Source organism: Periophthalmus magnuspinnatus, chromosome 6 (assembly GCF_009829125.3).
Source record: "Periophthalmus magnuspinnatus isolate fPerMag1 chromosome 6, fPerMag1.2.pri, whole genome shotgun sequence".
Lineage (NCBI taxonomy): Eukaryota > Metazoa > Chordata > Actinopteri > Gobiiformes > Gobiidae > Periophthalmus > Periophthalmus magnuspinnatus.
The window spans coordinates 33051468-33074802 of record NC_047131.1 but is presented as its reverse complement, the minus strand read 5'-3'; the positions used below and the strand labels follow the sequence as shown (position 1 = coordinate 33074802).

The window sequence follows — 23335 nt, the reverse complement described above, 5'->3', positions numbered from 1 at the left end:
CGCGACTCGGACACCGTCATTATCCTTTATGGCTCCGAGCTGAAGACGCTGACAGATTACAAACAGAATGTGCTTCATACGAACGCCGCCTGCTCCAGTCCACGGGCAATAATTACATCCATAACTCAATTTACAGCTGAAGCGGAGCGTTCAGAAGCTCAAATTCAAAAGACTGAACAATGTGAGCGTGAGAACCACAGAGAAAGACGAGAGTAAATAAAACGATAATTAGACTAAAACTAAAGTCAGACTCATGTCGACACAAACCTCTGCTCTGCTTTATGTAAACGATATTACACAAAATTAATGATTCTAACGCTGTTTCCTCCTCAAAAAACAGACCTGGAGTTGTGTTTTGTTTCATTTATTATTCATCTGTTACATCTACAAAGTGAAAAATGCGACGTTCCAGTTTGTGATGTCATCAAGTGGGAGTTTTCAAATTAACAGCTCGTTTTACCTTTAGATCAGTCGAGATAAGAGACAACTCCAGGACTAGACCAGGACTAGACCAGGACTAGACCAGGACTAGACCAGGACAAGACCAGGACTAGACCAGGACTAGACCAGGACAAGACCAGGACTAGACCGGGACTAAACAAGGACTGAACCAGGACAGAACTGGGACTTAAACCGGGACTGAACTGGGACTGAACCAGGACTAAACATCAGGACTAAATCAGGATTAAACCAGGGACTAAACCGGGACTAAACCAGGTCAAAACCAGGACTAAACCAGGACTAAACCGGGACTAAACCGGGACTAAACAGGGACTAAACCAGGAGTAAACCAGGACTAAACCAGGTCTAAATCAGGACTAAACCAGGTCTACATCAGGAGGCCTTTAAAACTGTTTCACTGATTTCATTTATTTTCATTTCTTAATAGAAGACGAATATTGATGCAAACATTTTAAGATGGAAAACAGCTCCTGTAAAATAACTCCTGCAGAGCTGAGTTTCTCTTTCGCTTCATCTAAAAATCTCCTGCTGTTTATTGATTTTAAAGCTACAGTGTGTAACTTTCTGGCGGTGGCTCATCACCTGCACGACTCCATGGAAATAAAAGATGAATAAAAGGTTAAAGGTTAAAAAAAGGTTAAAACTCTTTGCCATACGTGGGAAGATTATTGATTCTTTTCAGGTGATGTCTTTAACATTCCCAGGTGCAGTGAAGCTAACAGGAGGCACTGCTGTGTCTGAAGCTCTGTTAGACTTTAATCTGAGGTTTATTTTAACACAATCTGACCTGAACTGGTGAACTGATCTGTGCTGTTAAATAAGCCCCTTTCAAATAACCTTACAATCACAAGCTAGCTAGCATTAGCATTAGCATTAGCATTAGCATTAGCATTAGCCAACCATGAACGCTCGGATTGATCACAGACGTCTGAAGATGTGTCGTTTTAATCCAATTTGATTTCTTTGATTTTCAGGTAAAGACTAAAACTTCTCGGGCTGTGTTTGATAATCACATTGTGTCGCCGTGGCAACTGCTGAACATTCCACCATACACACACATGCACAACCTTCCCTCCCTTTAGTGTGATGTCACTGCAGAACATCCAGGCCAAATGAGAGTCTGTGGAGTTTTTAAGTGCAATAAAAACTCCTCACATTGAACAACATGGTCTGTTTTTTGTGGGGGGTAAAAAGTTCCATACAGTGGCTTTAAGAAAGAAAAACCCTTTATGTTTCACCTCCACAGAGCGGCCCAAGCAGACGTCTGCTCTTCTGTTTGGGCCGCGAACAATCGAGATGGAACAGAACGATCAATAAACATTTCATCCATTTTCAAAGTCGGAGTAAACGTCTGAATCCAAAGCGTCTGAGCGAATGTTTTTCTCTGTCGTCCGCAGGTCAGCGAGAACGCCAAAAAGGACCTGAAGGACGGCCTGGCTCTGTACAACTCCGAAAACAACATAGGCCTTCGAAACGCCTGGAACATCATTCAGGCCGAGGTACGTCGCATAAAAAGAGCCATTAGCATCAAAATAACAACCCCAAAGCTAACGCCTTCACTCTAAATATGCTAAATTATTCCGGCTAATGTGCGATCTGGCATTACCTCGGCTAAAACAAATGCTAATTAAAACACTTAGCTTTGAAGTAACGCGTTTGAACGTGTGTCCTGACAGTGGAAGTGCTGCGGCGTCATCGCGTACACAGACTGGCACGAGGCGCTCAAGGAGAAGGTGGTTCCAGACCGATGCTGCCAGGAGCATTACCAAAACTGTGGACGCAACTCCACCAACATGTTCTGGAACAGGGTGAGTTTTGTTTTACGTTTAAATCAAATGTATGTGTGGATTTATTCTTAATTACAAAAACACTGGACAGAAAGTGAAAAGGAAACGCTCTGATCTGATGAGTACATGTTTTACTTTTACTTGAGTACATTTGAGAGCAGTATCTGTACTTTCTACTCCAGTACAAGTATTTTTATGATATTTTTGTGGTTTATATTTAGACCTGTCTCTGTAGTTACTTTATCGAGCTGGAAAAACAGATTTTGGAGCTCAGTATTTATCATTTGGTGTTTTTGTTTGCGATATTTGGAAGAACTTGGTCATTTTCCTTGTGATACTATAAGATTTGAGCTGTAAATAGTTGAATAAGTCACTTTTATGCTTCATTTGTCTATTTATTTGATGCAGTTTGTAGCTTTTAATGAAACTGTTTATTTAAAAATGCGTTTATTGGGATTATCTTGCAGTATTTTAATTGTATCAGTGGCACAAATAGTCTCAGTGTTTGTCGTTTATCACAGTTTATCTCTAGAGAAACACAACATGACACTTTATTTGGACTCAGTGGTGAAGTGTAACAAAGTAAAAGCAGTAAAGTATTTAAGTATAAAGGTTTCGTCTGTGTCGGAGCGTTCGGTTTTAAATCTCAGACTTCAAAGTTCAAACCCGACAGATTCAGCCGACGGGAAACAGATCGATGAAATTATAGAAGATGCACATTTCTGAAACGCAACAAGTCAATGTGTAATAACAAACAGAAAGTATTTAACACTAACCCTGCATATTTAGGCTTCTCTCAAACTGAAAACACTCTGTTCCACTTTGTGATGTCATCATGTGGTGATACAGGAAGTGCTCCGCTGTGTTTTTAAACTCCACACACCTTCATTTATAGAATCATTTGGATCATTTCATCATCTGGAATTGCCAATTTCTACTGAAAAAAGGTAAAAAAATGTAGCTGTTTGTCTGAAAACTACCACTTGATGACATCACAAAGTGGAACAGAGCGTTTTGAGCTTGATGGACTAATAATAAATGAAACAAAACACAACTCCAGGTCTGTTTTTGACGCGGTTACATCATTAAAACACGGTTTAAATGTCACAAAAGCCGAGTTTGCGTGATATCGGACGTTTAAATTAAATGGAACAGGATTTTGCTTTAAGGATTTTGTTTTACAGCGTCACACATTTTAGCAGCTACTACAAAACAAACTCCTTATAACGACTTAATTAGCTTCAGAAACAATGTGTGAAACCTTAATGTGTTTAATTGAATATCACTAATTGAAAAAACCCAAAGTTCCTCAAGGCTCAGGCCGATTTGCTGCTTCCTTCTGTTAAGTTCAAATCTACTTTTTGAGCTTTCGGCCCATTTATCGCATTAAACTGTCGACTTTTTTTTTTAACTTAAATCTCAAAATTCTCCTCACTCTCCGTCCTCTTCATTATTCACGACACAACGGCTCGTTTTCGCGCTCAAACCTCGCGGTACAGTGTTTGCCAATCTCCCCCATTAGACGCTTAATCTGCTGTTGGTCGTGTGCGGCTCGTTAACGGAGCCAAAGCGACGGATTAAAAACTGTTACACAAAAGTAAAATGAGAATAGGCAAAGAGTGAGCCGGCCCACTGGGACGCCACGGGACGCCACGGGACGCCACGGGACGCCACGGGACGCCACGGGACGCCACGGGACGCCATCGCCGCCGCGGAGAGGAAATCCTGCCCAGAGGACGCAGCCGCACACTCACAGACACACACTTACAGCCGCACACGTAGAGACGCACACTTAAAACCACACACTTACAGACGCAAACTTAAAGATGCACGTTTAAAACCGCACACTTGTCTGTCTCAGTGGTTCGTCTCTTTCACACTGACCTGAGGATGAACCAGAGACAAAACCTTTATGTCTCTGTTTAAACATTTACAGTGTGAAGCACCACACACACACGACACTTCTACTGCTCCGCCCTGAAGGTGGAGGAGGAGGAGGTGTTTCTGTCTTTAAGGAGGAGGAGGTGGAGGAGGAGGTGTTTCTGTCTTAAAGGTGGAGGAGGAGGAGGAGGAGGAGGTGTTTCTGTCTTAAAGGTGGAGGAGGAGGAGGTGGAGGAGGAGGTGTTGTCTCATGGTGGAGTCTTGGGGAGGTTCAAGTCACAGCTCAAAGTTCAGCTGGTTTAGATTTAATGATAAAATACTACTTAGTAAAGTAGAAGTAGTGGTTTTGTCTGCTGTATCCAAGCAAATTCTCTAGTGTAGTTGTAGTAGTTGTAGTACTTGTCGTAGCAGTTGTAGTAGTTGTAGTACTTGTCGTAGCAGTTGTAGTAGTTGTAGTACTTGTCGTAGCAGTTGTAGTAGTTGTAGTACTTGTCGTAGCAGTTGTAGTAGTTGTAGTACTTGTCGTAGCAGTTGTAGTAGTTGTAGTACTTGTTGTAGTAGTTGTAGTACTTGTTGTAGTAGTTGTAGTACTTGTTGTAGTAGTTGTACGAGTAGAAGTTATTTCTTGCTTTTTTCATTATATTTGAATGTGTTATCTGCTGTATCCAAGTAAAGTCTCTAATCTAGAAGTGATAGTAGTAATGGTCATAGTGGTCATAGTGGCAGTAGTGATAGTAATAGTCGTAGTAGTCGTGGTAGTCGTGGTAGTCGTAGTGGTAGTGGTCGTAGTAGCAGTAGTAGTTGTAGTAGTCGTAGTAGTAGTACTAGTGGAAAATCCATATACCAAATGTTTCTCCTTGTCTTATCGTGACAGATGTGTTGTTTTTCAGGGCTGTTTTGAGAAAGTGGAGGAGGAGGAGTAGTAGTAGTAGTAGTAGTAGTAGTAGTAGTAGTAGTAGTAGCAGTAGCAGTAGTAGTAGTAGTAGTAGTAGCAGTAGCAGTAGCAGTAGCAGTATTAGTAGTAGTAGTAGTAGTAGTAGTAGCAGTAGCAGTAGCAGTATTAGTAGTAGTAGTAGTAGTAGTAGCAGTAGCAGTAGCAGTAGCAGTAGCAGTAGTAGTAGTAGTAGTAGTAGTAGTAGTACCAAGTGCTCCTCCTTTCTCTCTCTAAACCTCGTCTTAATCCTGATGTGCTTTTCAGGGCTGTTTTGAGAAAGTGGAGGAGTGGCTGGACGACAACAAACATCTGCTGGGAACCATCGGGATGGTGATCCTGGTCGTGCAGGTGAAACGTTCTCTCATGTTCTGCTTCAGTCTGAAACATCTCTGTCTGAAATGTCTGTGTCTGAAACGTCTCTGTGTCTGAAACGTCTGTGTCTAAATCTGTTTGTCTGGGAGGAAAATCCATGTCTGTGGCTCCGTGGGCGTTTCAGCTCCCACACATTTTCAGTATAAAGCACCTCCCTCCTCTGAGAGAAACAGAGAGGAGCGACGCCAAGAGGAGGGAGAAAGACGAGGAGAGAGGAGGAGGAGAGAGGAGGAGGAGAGAGGAGAGAGGAGGAGAGAGGGGGAGGAGATGAGAGGAGGAGGAGAGGAGGAGAGAGGGGGAGAGAGGAGGAGAGAGGAGGAGAGAGGAGGAGGGTAAAAGATGAGGAGAGGAGGAGGAGAGGAGAGAGGAGGAGAGAGGGGGAGAGAGGAGGGTGAAAGATGAGGAGTCACATGAGACAGAAGGAGAGAGGAGGAGAGAGGAGAGAGGAGGAGGGTGAAAGACGAGGAGACACATGAGAAAGACGAGGAGAGAGGAGGAGGAGAGGAGGAGAGAGGAGGGGGAGAGAGGAGGAGAGAGGACAAGAGAGGAGGAGAGAGGGGGAGAGAGGAGAGGAGGAGGAGAGAGGAGGAGTCTCAGCCAATCAGGATGCACGACACAGTGCACATTCATACACTGTAAAAAAATAAAAGCATAAATGTAAAATTGCACAAAGGTGAACCTCGATATAGAGACGACAAATGAACTAAACGTTGGTCTGAAAAAACAAGGCTTAATTTGTTCTGCTCACTGGCGCCTCGCAGTGGTCATGTGATGTTACTGCGACGTGTCCAGTCAGCTGATTTAAACGGGTTTCGGGGCAGTCTTTCTACGATTCCCGAACATCATCTCTGGATTATGAAGGAAACAGAAAGATGGAAACGTGCCCACGGGACTTTAAACGGGGAAAAGGGCGTCCTGAAGAAGTCGGACTGCAGATGGCGCTGTCATGCTGCCTCCACCTGTTTAAATCAGCTGACACGCCGCAGTAACACCACGTGACCAACAAACTGTCAGGGATGAAAACTCGACCTCAGTCTGGAAAAAGGATCAAGTCAAATAAATGATCAGACACTGGACAAAGATTAATTTTCTACGGTTAGTTTTTAAAATAGAATAAAAAAAAACACATCAGCATCACCGTCATTTCAGCTTAAACCAAAACTTTGCCTTTAGCTAAACACGGATTTTAATGTTTGAAAAAGGACGACATTATTTCATTATAATTCCAGAGTATGTTTCTGAGTGTAATCACATGAACGTCATTTTACTTGTGCATAATTTGCTTCTTTTTAATTAGATTCTGGATGAGAAGTGGGCGGTTCTACGTCACATCAGCGTAAATTTGAATTAATGACCTGGATTTGTCCAACTGGTGTTTGTGCTGCTCCATCACCCACGTCACATTTTGTCTCATTCTCACATGTTTAACGCACAAATCTGCAGATTTAGGCCAAGTTTTTCTCTCCAACAGAAAAAAAACGCTCCGTTCCACCTTGTGATGTCATCATGTGGTGATACAGGAAGTGCTCCACTGTGTTTTTAAACTCCACACACCTTCATTTATAGAATCATTTGGATCATTTCAGTCCTGGAGTTGTCTCTTATCTCGACTGAACTAAAGGTAAAAGGAGGAGGAACTTGAAAACTACCACTTGATGACATCACAAGGTTTTAACTGAGCGTTTTGATCTTTGTAGATGTAACAGACTAATAATAAAGTGACTCAAACATGTGAGAATGAAACAAAACACAAGTCCAGGTCTGTTTTTTGAGGAGGAAACGGAACGAACGAACACAAAAAAGCCCAAAAGTCACTGACAGTAAAAAAAATCATTACTCTTTTGTTTCTAAATATTTTTCTTGTATTTTTCCAGAGCGTTTAGATCGACTCCTCCCACATTAATCTGAGCAAATCCAGCACCGAGGAACGAGCCTCAGTGTGCAGAGGAACTTTGAGTCACATGGGTCAAACTCCACATTTTAACACCGGAGACGCCCCGAGAGTAAACGCCATTAAAGGAATAATAAGTGTTTTTCACAGACAGGGGGCAGTATCTCCACAGACCTGACTCGTCCCGATTTCTTCCTGTGGGTCGATCTTAAAGAAAAGGTGTTTGTGAATAAACCTCAGACGATAAACGACTTAAAACGTGACATCGAGGATCAAATAAGAGACATGAGCCGGAAATTAGGTCATTTTTACTTCCTCTAGTTTAAGTCATGATAAGTTCAAGTGTAAATGAACAATTATAACCGTTTATATCGACAAAAAATAAATAAATAAATAAAATAAAATAAAATAAAAAATATTAAAATAAACAATAATAAATAAATAAATAAAATAAAAATAAAAAAAATAAATAAATAAATATTCCAAACTCTTAGAAATATTTAAAAAAAAATGAACATGTTCTTGTTGCTGTTCTTCTAAAAATTTGCACTGTGGCCTGAACAACCCAAAATGTGTTGTCCACAGATGAGGACACCGGGTCCAAGTGTAAATGAACAATTATAACTGTATTTATCGCCAAAAATCTCAGAAGGTTCAGTTTATCTACAGCTAAAATTTGGTGAGTTTAACTTAAGAATTAAAGGAGCGACTGAAGATTTAAAAGTGTCAGTGACTTTTGGACCTTTAAGGTATAAAATGTTTGATTGTTTCGATGTTTGGAGGAGGAAAGATCACGTTTACTGCATTAATAGTCCCCCGTTCCTTTTGTACGTGACCAACTTTATATAAAACTTTCTGGATATGTAAATGCAGACAGAGCTGGTGAATAAAGTAAAGAACTGAAATAATTTAAAGTTTAATTTGTAACTATTTTGAGCAGGGAAGTCTTGGAGGTACACAGCCTCAAATGAATAATTAAAACTATTACGCCAGGAGCTTTTTATTCTATTTGTAACAATGTTTTGACAACAGTGATTTTAATGATCTGGAGGGTTTAGAAAAGGAAAAATATGGTTTCAGCCCACATTCACCTCACCGCCCCCGACGCCGCTAATGATGTGAGCCTTTCCTCCCCCTGGCCTCCGGGTGTCACCGCGCCGCCCCGGCCGCTCACACCCACACGGCTCCAGAGGCTCCGGCGTGTCAGCCTCTGCCACGACTCACCTGTCCGCTGACCCGCTCCGGACCCTCCCCCCGGGTCGGGTGAATGCAGCGCGAGCTCAGATCAAGGCGCTGTCGAGGGGCTTTGAGGCCGCTCCAGTTCTGCCGCCGTACTCCGCGCTCTCTCCACGCTCTCCGGCTCATTCATCGTCTTTCTTCTCGCAACTTAGCTGGTTTTGCCTTTCCGCGTTGTCTTCAAACGCCCACGCATCTACGATCATCAACAAATTTCCAGCTTGTTTCGAAAGCACTTTCTCTGCCTTGAAACCCTGACCTAGTCCACATTAATTTTAATGATCCGAAGCGCTCGCTCCGAGAGGTGAGGTGGAGCGATGGTGGAGAGCGCCGAAACAAGGCCTTGAGCTGTCAGATTAGTGGGTTTTGAGGCGAGATGGAGGAGATGGAGGACATGACAGGAAAAATATCATGAAAAGTTTATGTCCTGCGAGTCTGTGACATTACATAATCGTCAGAGGCACCAGAGCTGACTCGTACATGATTTAGACTCGTGGCTTATATGACAGAATCTTTTATATAACGTGTAATCTGCCGCAGTTTAAGAAACCTCGGCGCTGTTTACATACGCTCGTGTAAAAGTGGATGATGGAGTGAAGCGTCCCAGCGGATCCACTGTCATTCTGTCAAACCACATTTCTCCCCCTAACGGCCTCTTCACGTTTGATTGACAGACGATTAAGGTGTATTTTTGGTGTTTTTGCACGGAGCAGGTTTTAGCTTTACATTCGTGACTGATGTTAAAATAACATGTTCCGTGCTCTCCAAGGACGGGCACAGAATATATTGATTTCATTCATTTCCGAGGACGTGTTGACTCAGTTCTCCTCCACCTGAGCGGGGCTGGACGTAGCAGAACGAGTTGGCGCTCTACATTTGACTGACGCCCAATTAGGAGATTTTTACAGCCTGAAGAGTCACACATGGGCTCAAACTAAAATATAATGATTGAGTTTGTGTTTTCCAAGGATGAGCTCACATTTATTTTCGACAGAGTTTGCGTTTTCTTTTAAATAACTCCGTCATTATTGCAGTAGCGTCCGTGCTGCGCATAGACTGTGTTTGTAAATGGACGTAGCTAACGTGCTAACCGCTACGTTCCAAACAGGAAGTGATCATGGACGCACTTCCTGCTCCATCGACTCCACTGCAGGATCAGTACCAGAAGAGATCTCTCTCTTCACAGTGACGGAACGGAGCAAAGTAAAAGTAGTAAAGTACTTTTTATGATTGTCTGAAATCTGCTGAAAAGGCTGAGGGTTTATTTCTGACAAATTAATAATTTGAGAAAACAAAAATCTACAGTTAAAACCAGCAAGAAAAAAACAAAAAAACAAAAATGATGGATTCAGTTGTTTCTGTTGAACAAAATTCAGCTCAAATCTGAATCAGTCACCACATTTGAAGCTTTTTATTACATCTCAAAATCAACGTGAAGTACTTTTATTTTTTACTCTTAAAGTACTTTTTAAAACTGATATTTTACTTTACTTTTACTCTTTTCATGTGATACTTTTACTTTTACGTGAGAATTGTTTTGCTCTGGTATCTGTACTTTTACTTAAGTAACAAAATTGTTTACTTTTTCCACCACTGCTCATTTGGAAAAAATGCTAAGTAAACTTTTTGGCTCAGACATAAACTGTTTATATAAATGGACATGGCTAACCTGTTAGCCGCTACATCCCAAACAGGAAGTGATCATGTCGCACTTCCTGTCCTCTCTCTGTCTCTGCTGCTTCAGACTCATTCTGGTCTTAAATGTTCGTATTAACCCTCTACATGATCCTGGGGTTTTTATTTCACTATTGTGTCTGTAAATCAAGATATGAACATTAATAACAGACAAATCAGGTCCTTCTTTACTTTCTAAGTGAAGGGGCGTTACCTTCCACAGTCTCGCTCCTGATTGGCTCTTACTCTCCCTCAGTTCACTTCTTTACAGTCTGTCGTCCTGCTCTTCCTCATTTTTATTCCAACTGAAAACGGCTGAGGTGCATTTCCACGACTATGTGCATAAAGTTATATTTTGACTAAAGCTAAAAAGGCTGAATGACGGGCTTTGCGAGTGCGATCACCAAATCCACTTAAAAAGGAGAGTCCGCTTGGGCTTTTCACACACCATACTGAGACCTACTTCCGTTTTTCCATGCAAACTTGGCCAGATAATGGTTTTAGGATGAGCCTTGTGACTGTGTTTGATGTCTAAGCATCATGGGTAATGGAAAACTTCAAAGAGATCGCTGGCTACTTTGATTCAGTGGCATCTCACTTTACGTCATTGAGTTAATGCTGCGCCCTGTACATTTTTCTATCACAAAGATCCCTGCGTTTAAGGGCCAGGCCCGTGAAGCAGCAGAAAAACCAGAACGCAAAAATGGTGCTCGTAACTGGCGGATTTACAGAGCATCATCAAAACACATACAAGCCCGAGGCGGCGACATCAAACAGGAGAATCCGACGTACGGCGGCGTATAGAAACCCAACACTGCACATATTCCAACATGAACTCACCATCTCGCTCTTGTCTCTTTTGCAGCTCCTGGGAATGGCGTTCTCCATGACACTGTTCCACCACATCCACAGAACGGGGAAGAAGTACGACGCTTAGCCCACGGGGAGGCCACCAACCACGGGATAAGACTCTGCTGACGTACCCCCCTCTCTGGAGCCTCCTGTTTGGTTTCCTTTCACTTTCAGCCTCCTCCAGAGCCTCCCAGTCGCCTCTCGGGACTTTCTGTACAGAATCCAGCTCTGTATCGCGCCTGTCACCAAGTCATTTTTGCCAAAGAGTTTATCGTAGCTGAAGGTAGAAAGGACAGCGATTTTGGCGAAGGAAGAGAGTCCCATTGGTTGCTACTCCTCTTAAGTGCTTTTTTGTTTGTTTTTGTTTTGTTTTATTTTTTCGCTTGGACTAACAAATTGCTGGAAGGAGAGACTACGTTACAAAGACTTTTACTAATGCTCACACCCCTCCGACCCGAGGGACAGAGAATATTTAAAAACTTATATCCTCCACCTTATACGGAGTGTTCTCATAATAAATCCCATTGTAAATGTTTCAACATGGCATGCTAGTTTTCTACTTGTTTAACTTTTCTTTTTCTTTTATTTTGAAAGTACGTCATGCTGTGTGTGTGTGTGTGTGTGTGATCGAGGTTTGGAGGGTTGGATTGCACCATCCACATTTGTTGGGAGGATGTTTAACGTACGCCAACTTCCATCTTATTATTTTTGTATTTTATTTTTGCGTCACGTTGCAAAAAGCTGCATCGTGGGCCGAGTTTCAGATCAGTGTTATTGTGTCAGTGGATTAGATTGAACTTGTATTTTTGCAGCAAAATCTAAATATTCATTCGTAGCGGGAGTAACACACTGCAGCGTCGGCCTCTCTGTTTCCACGTGAGGCTGAACAAATGGTTCAAAATGGCCGTCCAATAAGAAGATCTGGGTGATTAAACTCCCTTTTGGAGAATCCAGACTGTATTGTGCGTCTCAGCAGCCAACATCTCCTGGGAGCTTTTTTTTCCCCCCTTTTTTATTACGGTCCGGGCTGTGGACGATAAAACACACAGACACACTTTGAAGCGAGGGCACGAGGGGCAGGAGTGGAGCCGACACGCCGGCCGGCCACTGTCATCAATTGTGTTAGCAGAGGCAGCTCGAGTCTTTCTGTTCCACGCCGCCGAGGTCTGAGCCATTTATTCTCAGAGCTCGGTCAGAACAGACACACGTGAGACGCTCCGTGTGATCGGGCGGCTCTGGATCGGGTTGAACTTTTGCTTGAACTTCTTGTGACAGGATTTAATAAATTGACTAATCTCGCTCTGGATTTTTTATACAGATCGATATCGGTCAAATGTGATCGTCCAATCAGAGCCGTTGTTTTTTCAGTGACGTCTGTGAAAAGAAGGAGCTCATTGGACACACGTGATTTACAAATAAAATCACATTTGTCTCACCTCAGATTGACAGAGTTTAGGCTTTGCTCATTGATTCTGCAGAGATCCATGTTTTTCAGTTTCCTGTGACAGTTTGTTCCTTGTTTCGTTCCCATACGGACAAACCGCTCACTGATTGGCTAATCCACCTGTCAATCACCATTTGAAAACAGATTGTTGAAGACGTGTTTGTTCTGGATCCCAGGCAAATTAAACTTAAACTCCCAGGGCTTGTTAGAACATTTCTGAAGGAAGATTGACAGAATTAATAGAATAAATTTGTTTCTATGTACGAACAATTTATATTTGTGTTAACGCTTCAGCTTCAACCTCAAGTTTAGATGATCCAGCAGAAAAAACATTTATTTTTATTTAGTCAATTTCACCCATCAGGCCAGTCCATGATCACTGTGACTTTAACATGTGTATTTTTAGATTAACTGAAACTGTAGAGACAAAAGAAGGAAAAAAGCTGCTAAACGAGGCGTCAGCTTTAACGATAAAAGTCAGTTTATGGCGAACAGAAGAAATATGATGTTATTTCGATGCTCAAACGCGTTAAAAGCAAACGTTTGTATATTTCGTACTGCAAAATGGTCACAGTCCTCACACGGTAAAGGCGGACGGTCCAGGCCTGTTTCACTGTCTCATATTTACACGGGTCTCATTTGTTTCCTCTGAGTCGTTCAGTGGAGCCTCACGTTCTGTTTCATTTCCACAAACGACACCGGGCCAAAGTGTCTCCCAAATGACTCAAACGGACCAGAGACACCTCCATCACGGTCGACATCACACGCCAACGCCTCCGAGAGGAGACGCCTCCGAGAGGAGACGCCTCCGAGAGGAGACGCCTCCACTGTTTCTGTCCACAGAGAGAGGAGAGAGGAGAGAGGGAGGAGGAGAGACAGGGAGGGAAGAGGGAGAGTCGAGGGGGACAGGGAGGGAAGGGAGAGATAGGAGAGGGAGAGGGAAAGAGAGATAGGGATGGGAGAGAGGGAGGCAGGGAGGGAGGCAGGGAGGAAGAGGGGAAGAGGGATGGGGGGAGGGAGAAAAAGAGAGGGAGGGAAGGATAGAGATGGGAGAGGGGTGGGAGGGAGATCAATAGGGGTGGGAGAGGGAGGGAGGGAGAAAGATAGTGGATGGCGAGGTGGAGGGAGGAGGAAAAGGGCCGTGCAGACACATCAAAGCTGCGGCGGGTGAGGATGGCGGCGTGCCCTGGAGCAGGAGTGTGTTTACAGCTCCTCCCTGCAGGGCGCTAAAGCCGTCTGCAGCAGTACATTTCCCGTGTTTTATATCCACTGGGGGAGCGTACTCATGTTTTGGGGTACTTTGCTTTCTTTATCCGAGCTGTTAAATACTGTTCACACAAGTGAGAGACGAGAGAGAAAACGGCTTTTGCAGCATTTTACAATTTGGCCAGTTCATTTGTTTGTTGTTGTTACAATTTACGAAGCTCAATTAGAGTTCGTTCCTGAGATTCAAGGCTGCTCGTATTTCACTGTGACTTTTGGTACCAGGTGTTTCGAACAGGAAGTGAGAATCGGCTTCTGGCGCCAACGAATCTGGCTCCATTTCACTTTCTATTGAAAAGCCGTGGCCCTTCTGTCCGTCTTAAAATGTTCGTATTAACTCTACATGATCCTGGTTTGTTTTTACTTCACTCTTGTGTCTGTAAATCAACACATGAACGTTATTAACTGACAAATCCAGTTGTGCGAGCGTGAAGGGGCGTTACCTCCAACAACCTCGCTCCTGATTGGCTCTTTGGTCGCTATGACACTCACAATCGGGATTACAAATATGCAACTCTGCTCTGAATTTGCCGCTGTAACTGCTCTAACCTCGACCAGCTTCGTTTGGACCCGACGCCGCGGCTCACGTCCACGTCTTTTCGCAGCCCGTTGTTGCGTCTGACAAATTCAAAAATGAGTCGGTACTTCTCATAAATCTTCGTTTCCACACCGACTATTTTTTAGCTTGTTTTGAGTGACCAGCATGCACTCTGTTTGCTCCAAAGCGCCCTTCTCTAGGAATACACAGATATGATTTATGTGCTGAAATTAAATTGCCAACTCACAAAATCCCACATTGTAATAAACTCGCCGCCCTCCTGACAGCTCCGAGGGGGTACAGTTTGTCTGCTGGAGTTAGGATCCAAACTCAGAGATGGATCTTTGGCAGAAACCCGTCTCTATTGTAAATATCAACACAACAAAACCGAGCTCGACAGTTTGTTGGTTTCGCCCCTGGACATTGTGGCTACGTTGGCTTAAAAATGACACCTCAAACCAAACATAAAAAGTCCGATCGCTGTGTTAGACGTTCGCCCGTCTGGCAGCTGAAATGCCTGGAGGGAGCACCGTGAGGCATTGCTAGCTTTCTGTGGCAATTTGGCTTGGTAATCACCGAATCTGAGCGTGACAAGAGTGGGAACATCACAGCTCTGGGCAAGGTCACGGATCCAAATATTTTGAGCAAAAAAAACCCCAAAAAAGTGTGTTTTTTCCGCCCTTTTTTGTGTCCCTCGCCGCCCTCCATATGCTTGAGTTGTCGTGTCCACCGGGGCACGAGAACATGACAGCCAGTTACATCTTCACTGCCTCCGATGCCTCGTATTCCTTATTTGCTGCACACAGTTAGCCGGCGGCGATGGCGTAGCGAAAATACAGCCCGGTCGCAAAGCTGCTGGAAGGTATAATCGACAGCCCGGAGAAAATCACGTTTGTAAATCATGTTGTAAACTCGCTTCGGGCGGCAAAAAATCCAGGAATAATCCACTGACATGAGTATTTTTCGTTTTGCTGCTAAATCTTTTATGAGTCTGCATTGTCTGCGTGCTGTGGAGCTCGACGGCGGCGGTTTGCTCACGATCTGGAGGTAATTTCTCCATTTATTTTAGCCAAAACTCAAATATTAAAAGTTTAAAGGCTAACGAGCGACATGCTAACTGTAGATTTTAAATGATTAGTTCAAGTTCAAGCTTTCGAAGTTTTAATATTCACTTTTTTTGGGAAAGTTCACTCCAGAAGCACTCGTCACCGTCCAGCTCCATAGAATTGTTGTCGTTTTGGATGTTTTTTTGACTCTTTCTCCTTCTGCGTGACCTGCTTTTTGATTTTTTTTCGCCATGTTATAGTTAATTTTGTACATCAGCTGTTGAGCGTTGATTTTTATACCTTGTTTGCTCTTTTCTTTTCAGCTCAGTTAATGTTCGTTGTAGCGTTTGACACCGGTTGGCATTTGCGTTTATAGGATCAGTCAATGCGATGTTCCTCACGACGGTGCGAAAACGCCATTCTGTCTTAACACAGCCACGGGCGCTTTTAACTGTAATTAATGGGATTGAGAGTTGGCACGTTCAACATTGGGACATTTTTACCGACAACGAACCACACGCTTCATATTTACCGTTATAAAAAACACGTCTTTGAACTGCCAACGCAACTACACGTGCGTATTAGGGCGTCGAACATGAGCCACGTGACAACCGTGCAAAAAACAGGCCCCGGTGCTACAAACAGTGGATGTAAATATCCTCATAATAAACTGCTTCTCGCTTTGAATAGAAAAAATCCTGTTTGTCAAATGCCAACCACGTTCCCACTGTTTCGTATGTATTTTTATGTCTGTCTGTGTATTTTACATGTGTATTATTTGCAAAGACACTTCTGATATTTAGTTTTTCTTCAAATTCACTCGAGGAAGTTGTTTTTTTTTTCTGCTGTGAGGTTTTTTGACTCATACCGAGGAAGAAGCTGCAGTTTAATCTTTGTTTCAGATTATTTCTCGTCTTCTTCTCGCACCTTCCTCATATGATTTCTATAATCTCCTGTAATCCTCTGCCGTTCTGAAGCCGAGTCCGTGAGCGTTGGAGGTGTCTGCGTTTAGAACCGGTGTGTTTGATGTTGTGTGCCACTTCCTGATAGCTGCCAGCCGTGTCCTGTGGAATTTTAATATTTGCTCCATGTGAACAAAGCACTAATATCTATATAAACTATAGCCTAGTGCACTACCTTCTATTCTTTACTCTCAAAGCAACTATTTTTTAAATAAAGGAAAGTGTCTGAAAAATCCCACTGTGCAGATGTTCATGGCCTTTCATGTTCTCCTCATGGATTCTCTTTAATGTCATTGTTCATTTTAAATTGTGCCGTTTCCCCTGTGAGTCTGTTTTACATCACAAGTTGCTCTAAGTGGTAAAACTCTACATGGGATTTTTAAAAAAGTATAAAAGATAAAACGTATTGTCTTTAAAAATGCACTCGTCATGTGGGACGTCCACTACCTGCTGCAAATGGGAAAAGGTCATAGTTTTTTCACTTTAAAGTCGCTCAAAGCGTTTTAGGGCGAGGAAACACTCCCCCGTTCACACACACACACACACACCCACACACCCCCACACACCCCCCCCCCCCACACACACACACACACACACACACACACATGCACTCATCTTTCCCACAAACACAACCACAGTCTCATATGTGGATGTTTAAATGTCACCGCCGACCTGTGGGTCAGTGGATCTGATCACTCCCCCAATGAACTTGACCTCGTGCACATTTTATTTATTTGCTTGGAATGTTCCGTGACACAGCTTTAAACTTATATTCAAGGATTCAAAGCTTTATTGTCACGTGCAGAGTAAAGAAACAATGAAATTCTTCCTTTGCTCCGCTGGATGACAAAGTATAAAGAAAATTAGGTATAAAACAGATAAATAAAAATATAATCAAATAAATAATAGTGAGAAGTGTCATGTGTAAAGTTTGTCCGATGGCCGTTGGAAAGAACGAGCTGGAGTCTGGCCGTCCGTTACGTGCATTTGTTAAATTACAGGTCATGTTTGTTTTTAAAAATGCATTGAAAAACATGTATTCTGTCATAACGACTGAGAGGGAACAGTTTAACGATGTTTATTTACAGTTTTAAATGTGCAAATGAAGGTCAGAGACGAGGTGAGCTGGGTCAGAAGAGGCGAGGTTCGGACCGGTCGTGGAGAGCTGGGTCGGAGACAGAGGAGCTGAGCGCGACCTGACGAGGAACAAAAAAACATCCAACGAATCACAAATGCAAAAACAAGAGAGTGAGCCGAGCAGAGCTGTACCGCTGTGGATACGCAGACGATCCGGCGCCGAGTGTCAGGTCCACGGTCACTTTGTCCTCCTCAGGTGCAGCTGGATTAACCTTTAGCTGCAGGTGTCTGTGGGAGGAGCCAGAATCTCCACCCAGCTCCAGGCTCTGACACAGAAGGGAGGAGGAAAACATCATAAAAAAGAAAGGACAGACTGGGATCTTGACATATTCTTATCTATAAGTGCTCGCCTTTCCTCAGATATGACCTGTAAAGACCTGCAGATAGTTTAACGCCATGTGGAATACTTCAGACCAATCAAATAGCTCCATCTCCAAACATCTACATGGAAAAAGCAGGTGGTGCTCCAGTCCCTCCACTGGATCATAAATGTGCGACTTGATGCTTTTAGAACTTCGCTGAAATAACACGTTTATTGATTTTGTCCCGTGCGTTTGACCCGTCCTTCAGAGCGTTTGGGACGTCTCCTCAGCGGCAGTGGGACTCGTCTCTCTGATCTTGTTGCTGGTCTTGATGGTGCATGTGTTGGGCTGAAGCTCCACCCAGACACAGAGAGAACATGCAAATGAGAAAGGCTCATGTTTGGTTGCTATGAAACGCACGGTCGGAGTTTTAAATGTGGAACTGGCTCCAAATTAGCCGCTAAAACTGCTCTAACCTCGATGACCTTCACTTGGAGCTGAACGTTCTGGAGAAGTGGACAAACAGCAGGTCCACAGGAGGAAAAACGGCGCATTGCAGCCTCATTTCAGGTCCTAAAATTACGTTTGCACCTCTTTAAAAATGCACCTCGTTCAGTTTGGTCCACACCCGACTGTACAGAAAGGACAAGCAACAAGAAGAAAACCGCAAAACAAACAGATTTTTTATTATTATCAAACCTTTTCACATCCAGGAAAACATTTATTCAGCATTTATTTATCCAGGAAGCCCCGCTGTGATGCAGATCCCAGGGGACCCTCCTGTGGCCCATATTCCAGACGGTGGAAGAAACTCAAACACCAGGTGGAAATCTGCACATCAGACACAGGGAGAACATGCAAACTCCTCACAGAAAGGCTCTGGGAATCAAACCAGCCACTGTCGCACAATGCAACTCATTAAAACAGCAACTAGAGCAGGAAGTAAAGCCACAGTATGTCACTTTTCAGCCTAAAATACACTATAATATAAGAATGTTTTTAAAATTTTGGTTGTTTTTATTCCACTGCATCTCCACAAACCTAAATCTAACCTCAACTCTACTCATACTTTCCTGGAGGAGGTCTATGGAAATGTTGTTCGTTAGGATTTAATTTTCCACAATATAGAATAAAACACATGCATTTTATGGAGAATGTTCCGAAGTGTGGCTTTATCTGTCTCTTTACATCATTGCTGTTTTCAACATTCATGAGGAAATACGCCAGTTCTTGTGAATTTTATGGATCTACATCGTTATTTGTTGAATCTTTCGTGACGCAGCGCGAGTGACACGTGTTTGGGGTTTAAAGATTCGGCGGAACCTTCTACACGCGACACGGTAAAGCCACGCTAACATTAAACTTTCATATTGTCCACAAAATATCGTCTCGCGGGCTGCAATTGGCCCCCGAACCGTGAGTTTGAGACTCCTGATTTACACAGAATCATACAGCTGATTTGCCACCTCCAGGAAGTTACATACTGTGCCTTTAATTAACGCCCAAACCTCACTCCTAAACCTTTGATTAAACACTTGAATCCTTCTCCTTTATGTTCATGATGAATTAAGTTTTAGTTCATGTTTATTAGAGTTTTAATATTTATTTTAAAGTGGATTCTAGGGACGTTTGTTTCCATCGGGCCTTGAGTTTTACAGACAGAACAATCCAAACATCACAGTGTTTGAAAATAGTTCCCCGTCTCAGTTCTTATTTTTTCTGTTTGCTTGTTATTTGTGTGTTTCCATATAAAATGTATGTCACATTTGCATTAAGCCTCATCTGGACACGTGTTTCTCTTAAAGGGGATGGAGGTTCCTCTTGGCAAACATCAGCTCTCAGACTTTAACTGTTCTCTCCCTTTAAAAATAAATTACAAAATGTGTCCTGTAGACGCTGGATGATATAATGCTGCTTCTGCTCAGCGTTTTTTTTTTTTTAAGAATAAAAGGAGGATGATGAAAGAGGGAACCGTCGCCAATTTGTCTGTCGTCTCCGCACTGAGCAGACGGGATACTCTCCGACAAAGCCCCGTCCTCGTTCTTCATAAACGCACTCGCTGTGTGTGTGAGTCTATGGCGTCGGGTCGGTCATGTGATCCTCCTGTTCGCGGGGAGTGACCCATTTTCCTCTGCGCTGAGATGTTTGTGTGCATTCCAATACGCCGACTTAATTAATGATTTGTTTTTCAAGGTGGAAAAAGCAGAGGGAGCACGGAGTTGGAAAAGTCTTCAAGTCGATGGGAGTTTAAAACGTCCGTACGTGGCATTATTCACGTGGTTAACCTGCGTGGGCGCTGATGTACGGCCGCTATCTGTTCTCAATCTGTCGACTTTCCTCCAGAAAAAGTGCAATCTGTTTGATCGGACGGGCACAGGAGACTCCATCAGTGTGTGGAGACATGACTCACATGCTAACAGGGCGCGGGCTAGCATCTCTGCAGGATCAGTACCACAGGAAATGTCTCTGCAGTGATGGAACGGAGCAAAGTACAAGGAGTAAAGTACTTTTTATTATTGTCTGAGACCTGCTGAAAAGGCTGAGGGGTTATTTTTTATCAAACCCAAGCACTAAAGTTTCTGGACTCCGTTTACCATCATGCCTCTCTGCTCTGTTTAAATCTGTGTTGAGAGGTTTGGAAATGAAACGAGCCTTTATTGGGTGAATTCGCAGTCGTTTAATGGAATAATGGAGAATCAGTTAAAAATGACATCATGAAAAATTTACTTTTTCACTATTTATGGTTCGTGGTTCTTTTATTTATGTGTTATATCGTTGTCCCCTCGTAAAACACACCTGGAGTTGTATTTCGTTTCATGAATCCATTAATCCAAAGTCTTCTCTGAGCACTAAAAATGCTCTGTTGGCATATTTCCTGTTTTGTTGCTTCATAGACAAAACTTTGGATTCTTCTACACTGTTTTTAAGCAGATAAACCATAACTGGACCCATTCTGAAACTTTGTCAACAAACACACAACTTTATTAGTGCGACATTCACAGGGAATAACACCTTGGACTGTTTACTTTCTAAATGTTTCCATTGCTGACAGCAGGGGGAGCTCTAACACCTAACACTTTATTGGAAACAGGTGAAGTTTATAAAGTATTTGTTTTTTTTTCCAGATGTAGACATAATTTTAAGTTAGAAAATTAAATGTGAAATACTAATAAAATACACGTCTAAACAAATGAACGCCTCAAGATTTCATAACATGTTTTTGTGTCTTTAAACGTTAAATCAGCTCTTGCTTCTTTAACCCCTGATCAAACTTTCATTGAACCTCTGTAAAATTTAAACCATTATTTCTGAGTTCTCTCGCAGACAGATATCAGACCTCCGTGCCCTCGTTTTTTCATCAACCAACAAGAGAGATTGCATGTGTGGGTGAAGCAGAGTTCAGGTTTTTATTACCCTGTACTCGTTTCTACAGCTCAATATCAACACGGAACAAAAAGTCCAACACGAGAATAAACTCTGGAGTCTTCTCTGGTTCCGTTACCTGTTTCCATGAACATTAAACTGAGAACATGTGTCTGTTTTACTCAAGAAGCACCTTGAAAAACACGATCTTATTGGGTTTTATCTCCGCATTTCTGATCTGTAACTTGACCGAGATGAGTTCAATGTCACTGTGGAACATTCAGAGCAATAACATCTCCGTGGAAACAAGCAGAGGTGAAACAGAACTACATTAGTTATAATTTGACAAGACCAACATTTCAATTTCTCCAGTGACCTTACAATCTGAACAAGCAACGTCCAGATTTTTAACACACGAAATGGAAAGTGGAATAATAAAAATCTGTTTCTACGCGAATCTAAAATAAAAATGGTTGGATATTAATAAAACTTTCACTTTCTCCTCCACTTTTATTTTGAAAGGTTCAATGTGACACTATTTTCTCATCTGTTTGAATGTTTCCTCGTCACACACAGACCTGGAGTTGTGTTTTTTTGTTTCATTTTCACATGTTAAACGCACAAACCTGCAGATTTAGACTGAGTTTTTCTCTCAAACTTTAAAAAAACACTCTGTTCCACCTTGTGATGTCATCATGTGGCGATACAGGAAGTGCTCCACTGTGTTTTTAAACTCCACACACCTTCATTTATAGAATCATTTGGATCATTTCAGTCCTGGAGTTGTCTCTTATCTCGACTGAACTAAAGGTAAAAGGAGGAGTTAATGTGAAAACTCCCACTTGATGACATCACAAGGTGGAACGTCACATTTTGAGCTTTGTAGATGTTACAGACTAATAATAAAGTGACTCAAACATGTGAGAATGAAACAAAACACAACTCCAGGTCTGTTTTTGAGGAGGAAACATCATTAGAACATGACTTAAACTTCACAAAAGTAAATGTTGTGTAATACAGGCTCTTTAAACATTACTCCAGCAAAATAAAACTCTTTTCTTATCATTTTATTTGTCCAATCATAAAGTCTGTGTACAGTGTGGTTGCTAGGTAACAGCAAAGGAATTCCCCCGTGTGACGTCACGATTTCCAACCAGGAAGTAAAATTTGAAACCATTTTTAAAAGATTTTGTTTGTAAAATCCTTAAGTGTGTTTCAGTAAAATCGTCCAACCTTAACGTTTGAAATGAATAAATCTAAAACGATGATCTACGTTTGTGTTAAATTATAAAACTACACTATAAAGGAGAGCTCAAACTAGCGTCTCGTCTCTCATCGCACACACCGATGGCGCCCGTGTCCTTGCGTGCGACTTTTTGAATGACAGACTTTAGCGTCGGCTCACTTCATTACGTGTCTCCTGTGAAGGCGTGGAAGGACAAAAGGCCCCAACGGAACGCCAAAAAACCCAAATAATGAGACTGATCTACTTTTTCTGACTTAAGTTTGATAATTAAAACGATTCTGCCCTTTGGAAACGTCGAGAAAAAGCGTCGGACGGATGGAGTAACCTGCATCGAGTCCGTGTCACAGCAGAGACGTAATAAAGCGATGGGACTTTAAAGTCGTTAGAAGTGCTGTTACAGTTCAGACTCCACGCGGCGGTCCGACTTGTGATTGGGAGCGCGCCGGTTCTGTATTGATTCTTGTTAGATGACGATAAAAGGAGTCAGGGGAGAATGCGCTGAACGATCTGTCAACGTGATTGGTCCACGGGGAGCGCTAAACAACACGGCCGTACAGAAAGGCAAGAGAGGTGAAGGAGGGGATGACTGGACAAAATGAGTTTCAAAATGGATGTCCAGCTAAAACCGCAACGTACCGAGGATCTTTACCCGAGAAGAAGTTTGAAAGAATCCTGCAAAAGTTAGAGACAAAATGTTAAAGTCCCATATTGAACAAAATGAACTCATGTGAACTTTAAGTCGTGTTATAAAGATGTTTCCTCCTCAAAAACAGACCTGGAGTTGTGTTTTTGTTTCATTTATTATTCGTCTGAAACATCTCCAAAGCTCAAAATGCGACGTTCCACCTTGTGATGTCATCAAGTGGTAGTTTTTAAAGAGTTAACAGCTCCTTTTACCTTTAGTTCAGTCGAGATAAGAGACAACTCCAGGACTGAAATGATCCA

At 42.5% G+C, this 23335-nt stretch overlaps 1 protein-coding gene across 1 annotated transcript in view; it reads left to right on the top strand.

The window, feature by feature from the left end:
• Positions 1–11699, top strand: part of tspan9a (tetraspanin 9a) — a 141140-nt gene extending 129441 nt beyond the window's left edge. The window contains exons 4-7 of the mRNA XM_033967997.2: positions 1860–1961; positions 2139–2270; positions 5329–5412; positions 11103–11699. Of these exons, the coding sequence (XP_033823888.1) occupies positions 1860–1961; positions 2139–2270; positions 5329–5412; positions 11103–11174 (390 nt within the window). The 3' untranslated portion in view covers positions 11175–11699. The remainder of the gene's footprint in view (positions 1–1859; positions 1962–2138; positions 2271–5328; positions 5413–11102) is intronic.
• The last annotated feature ends 11636 nt before the right edge of the window (positions 11700–23335 follow it).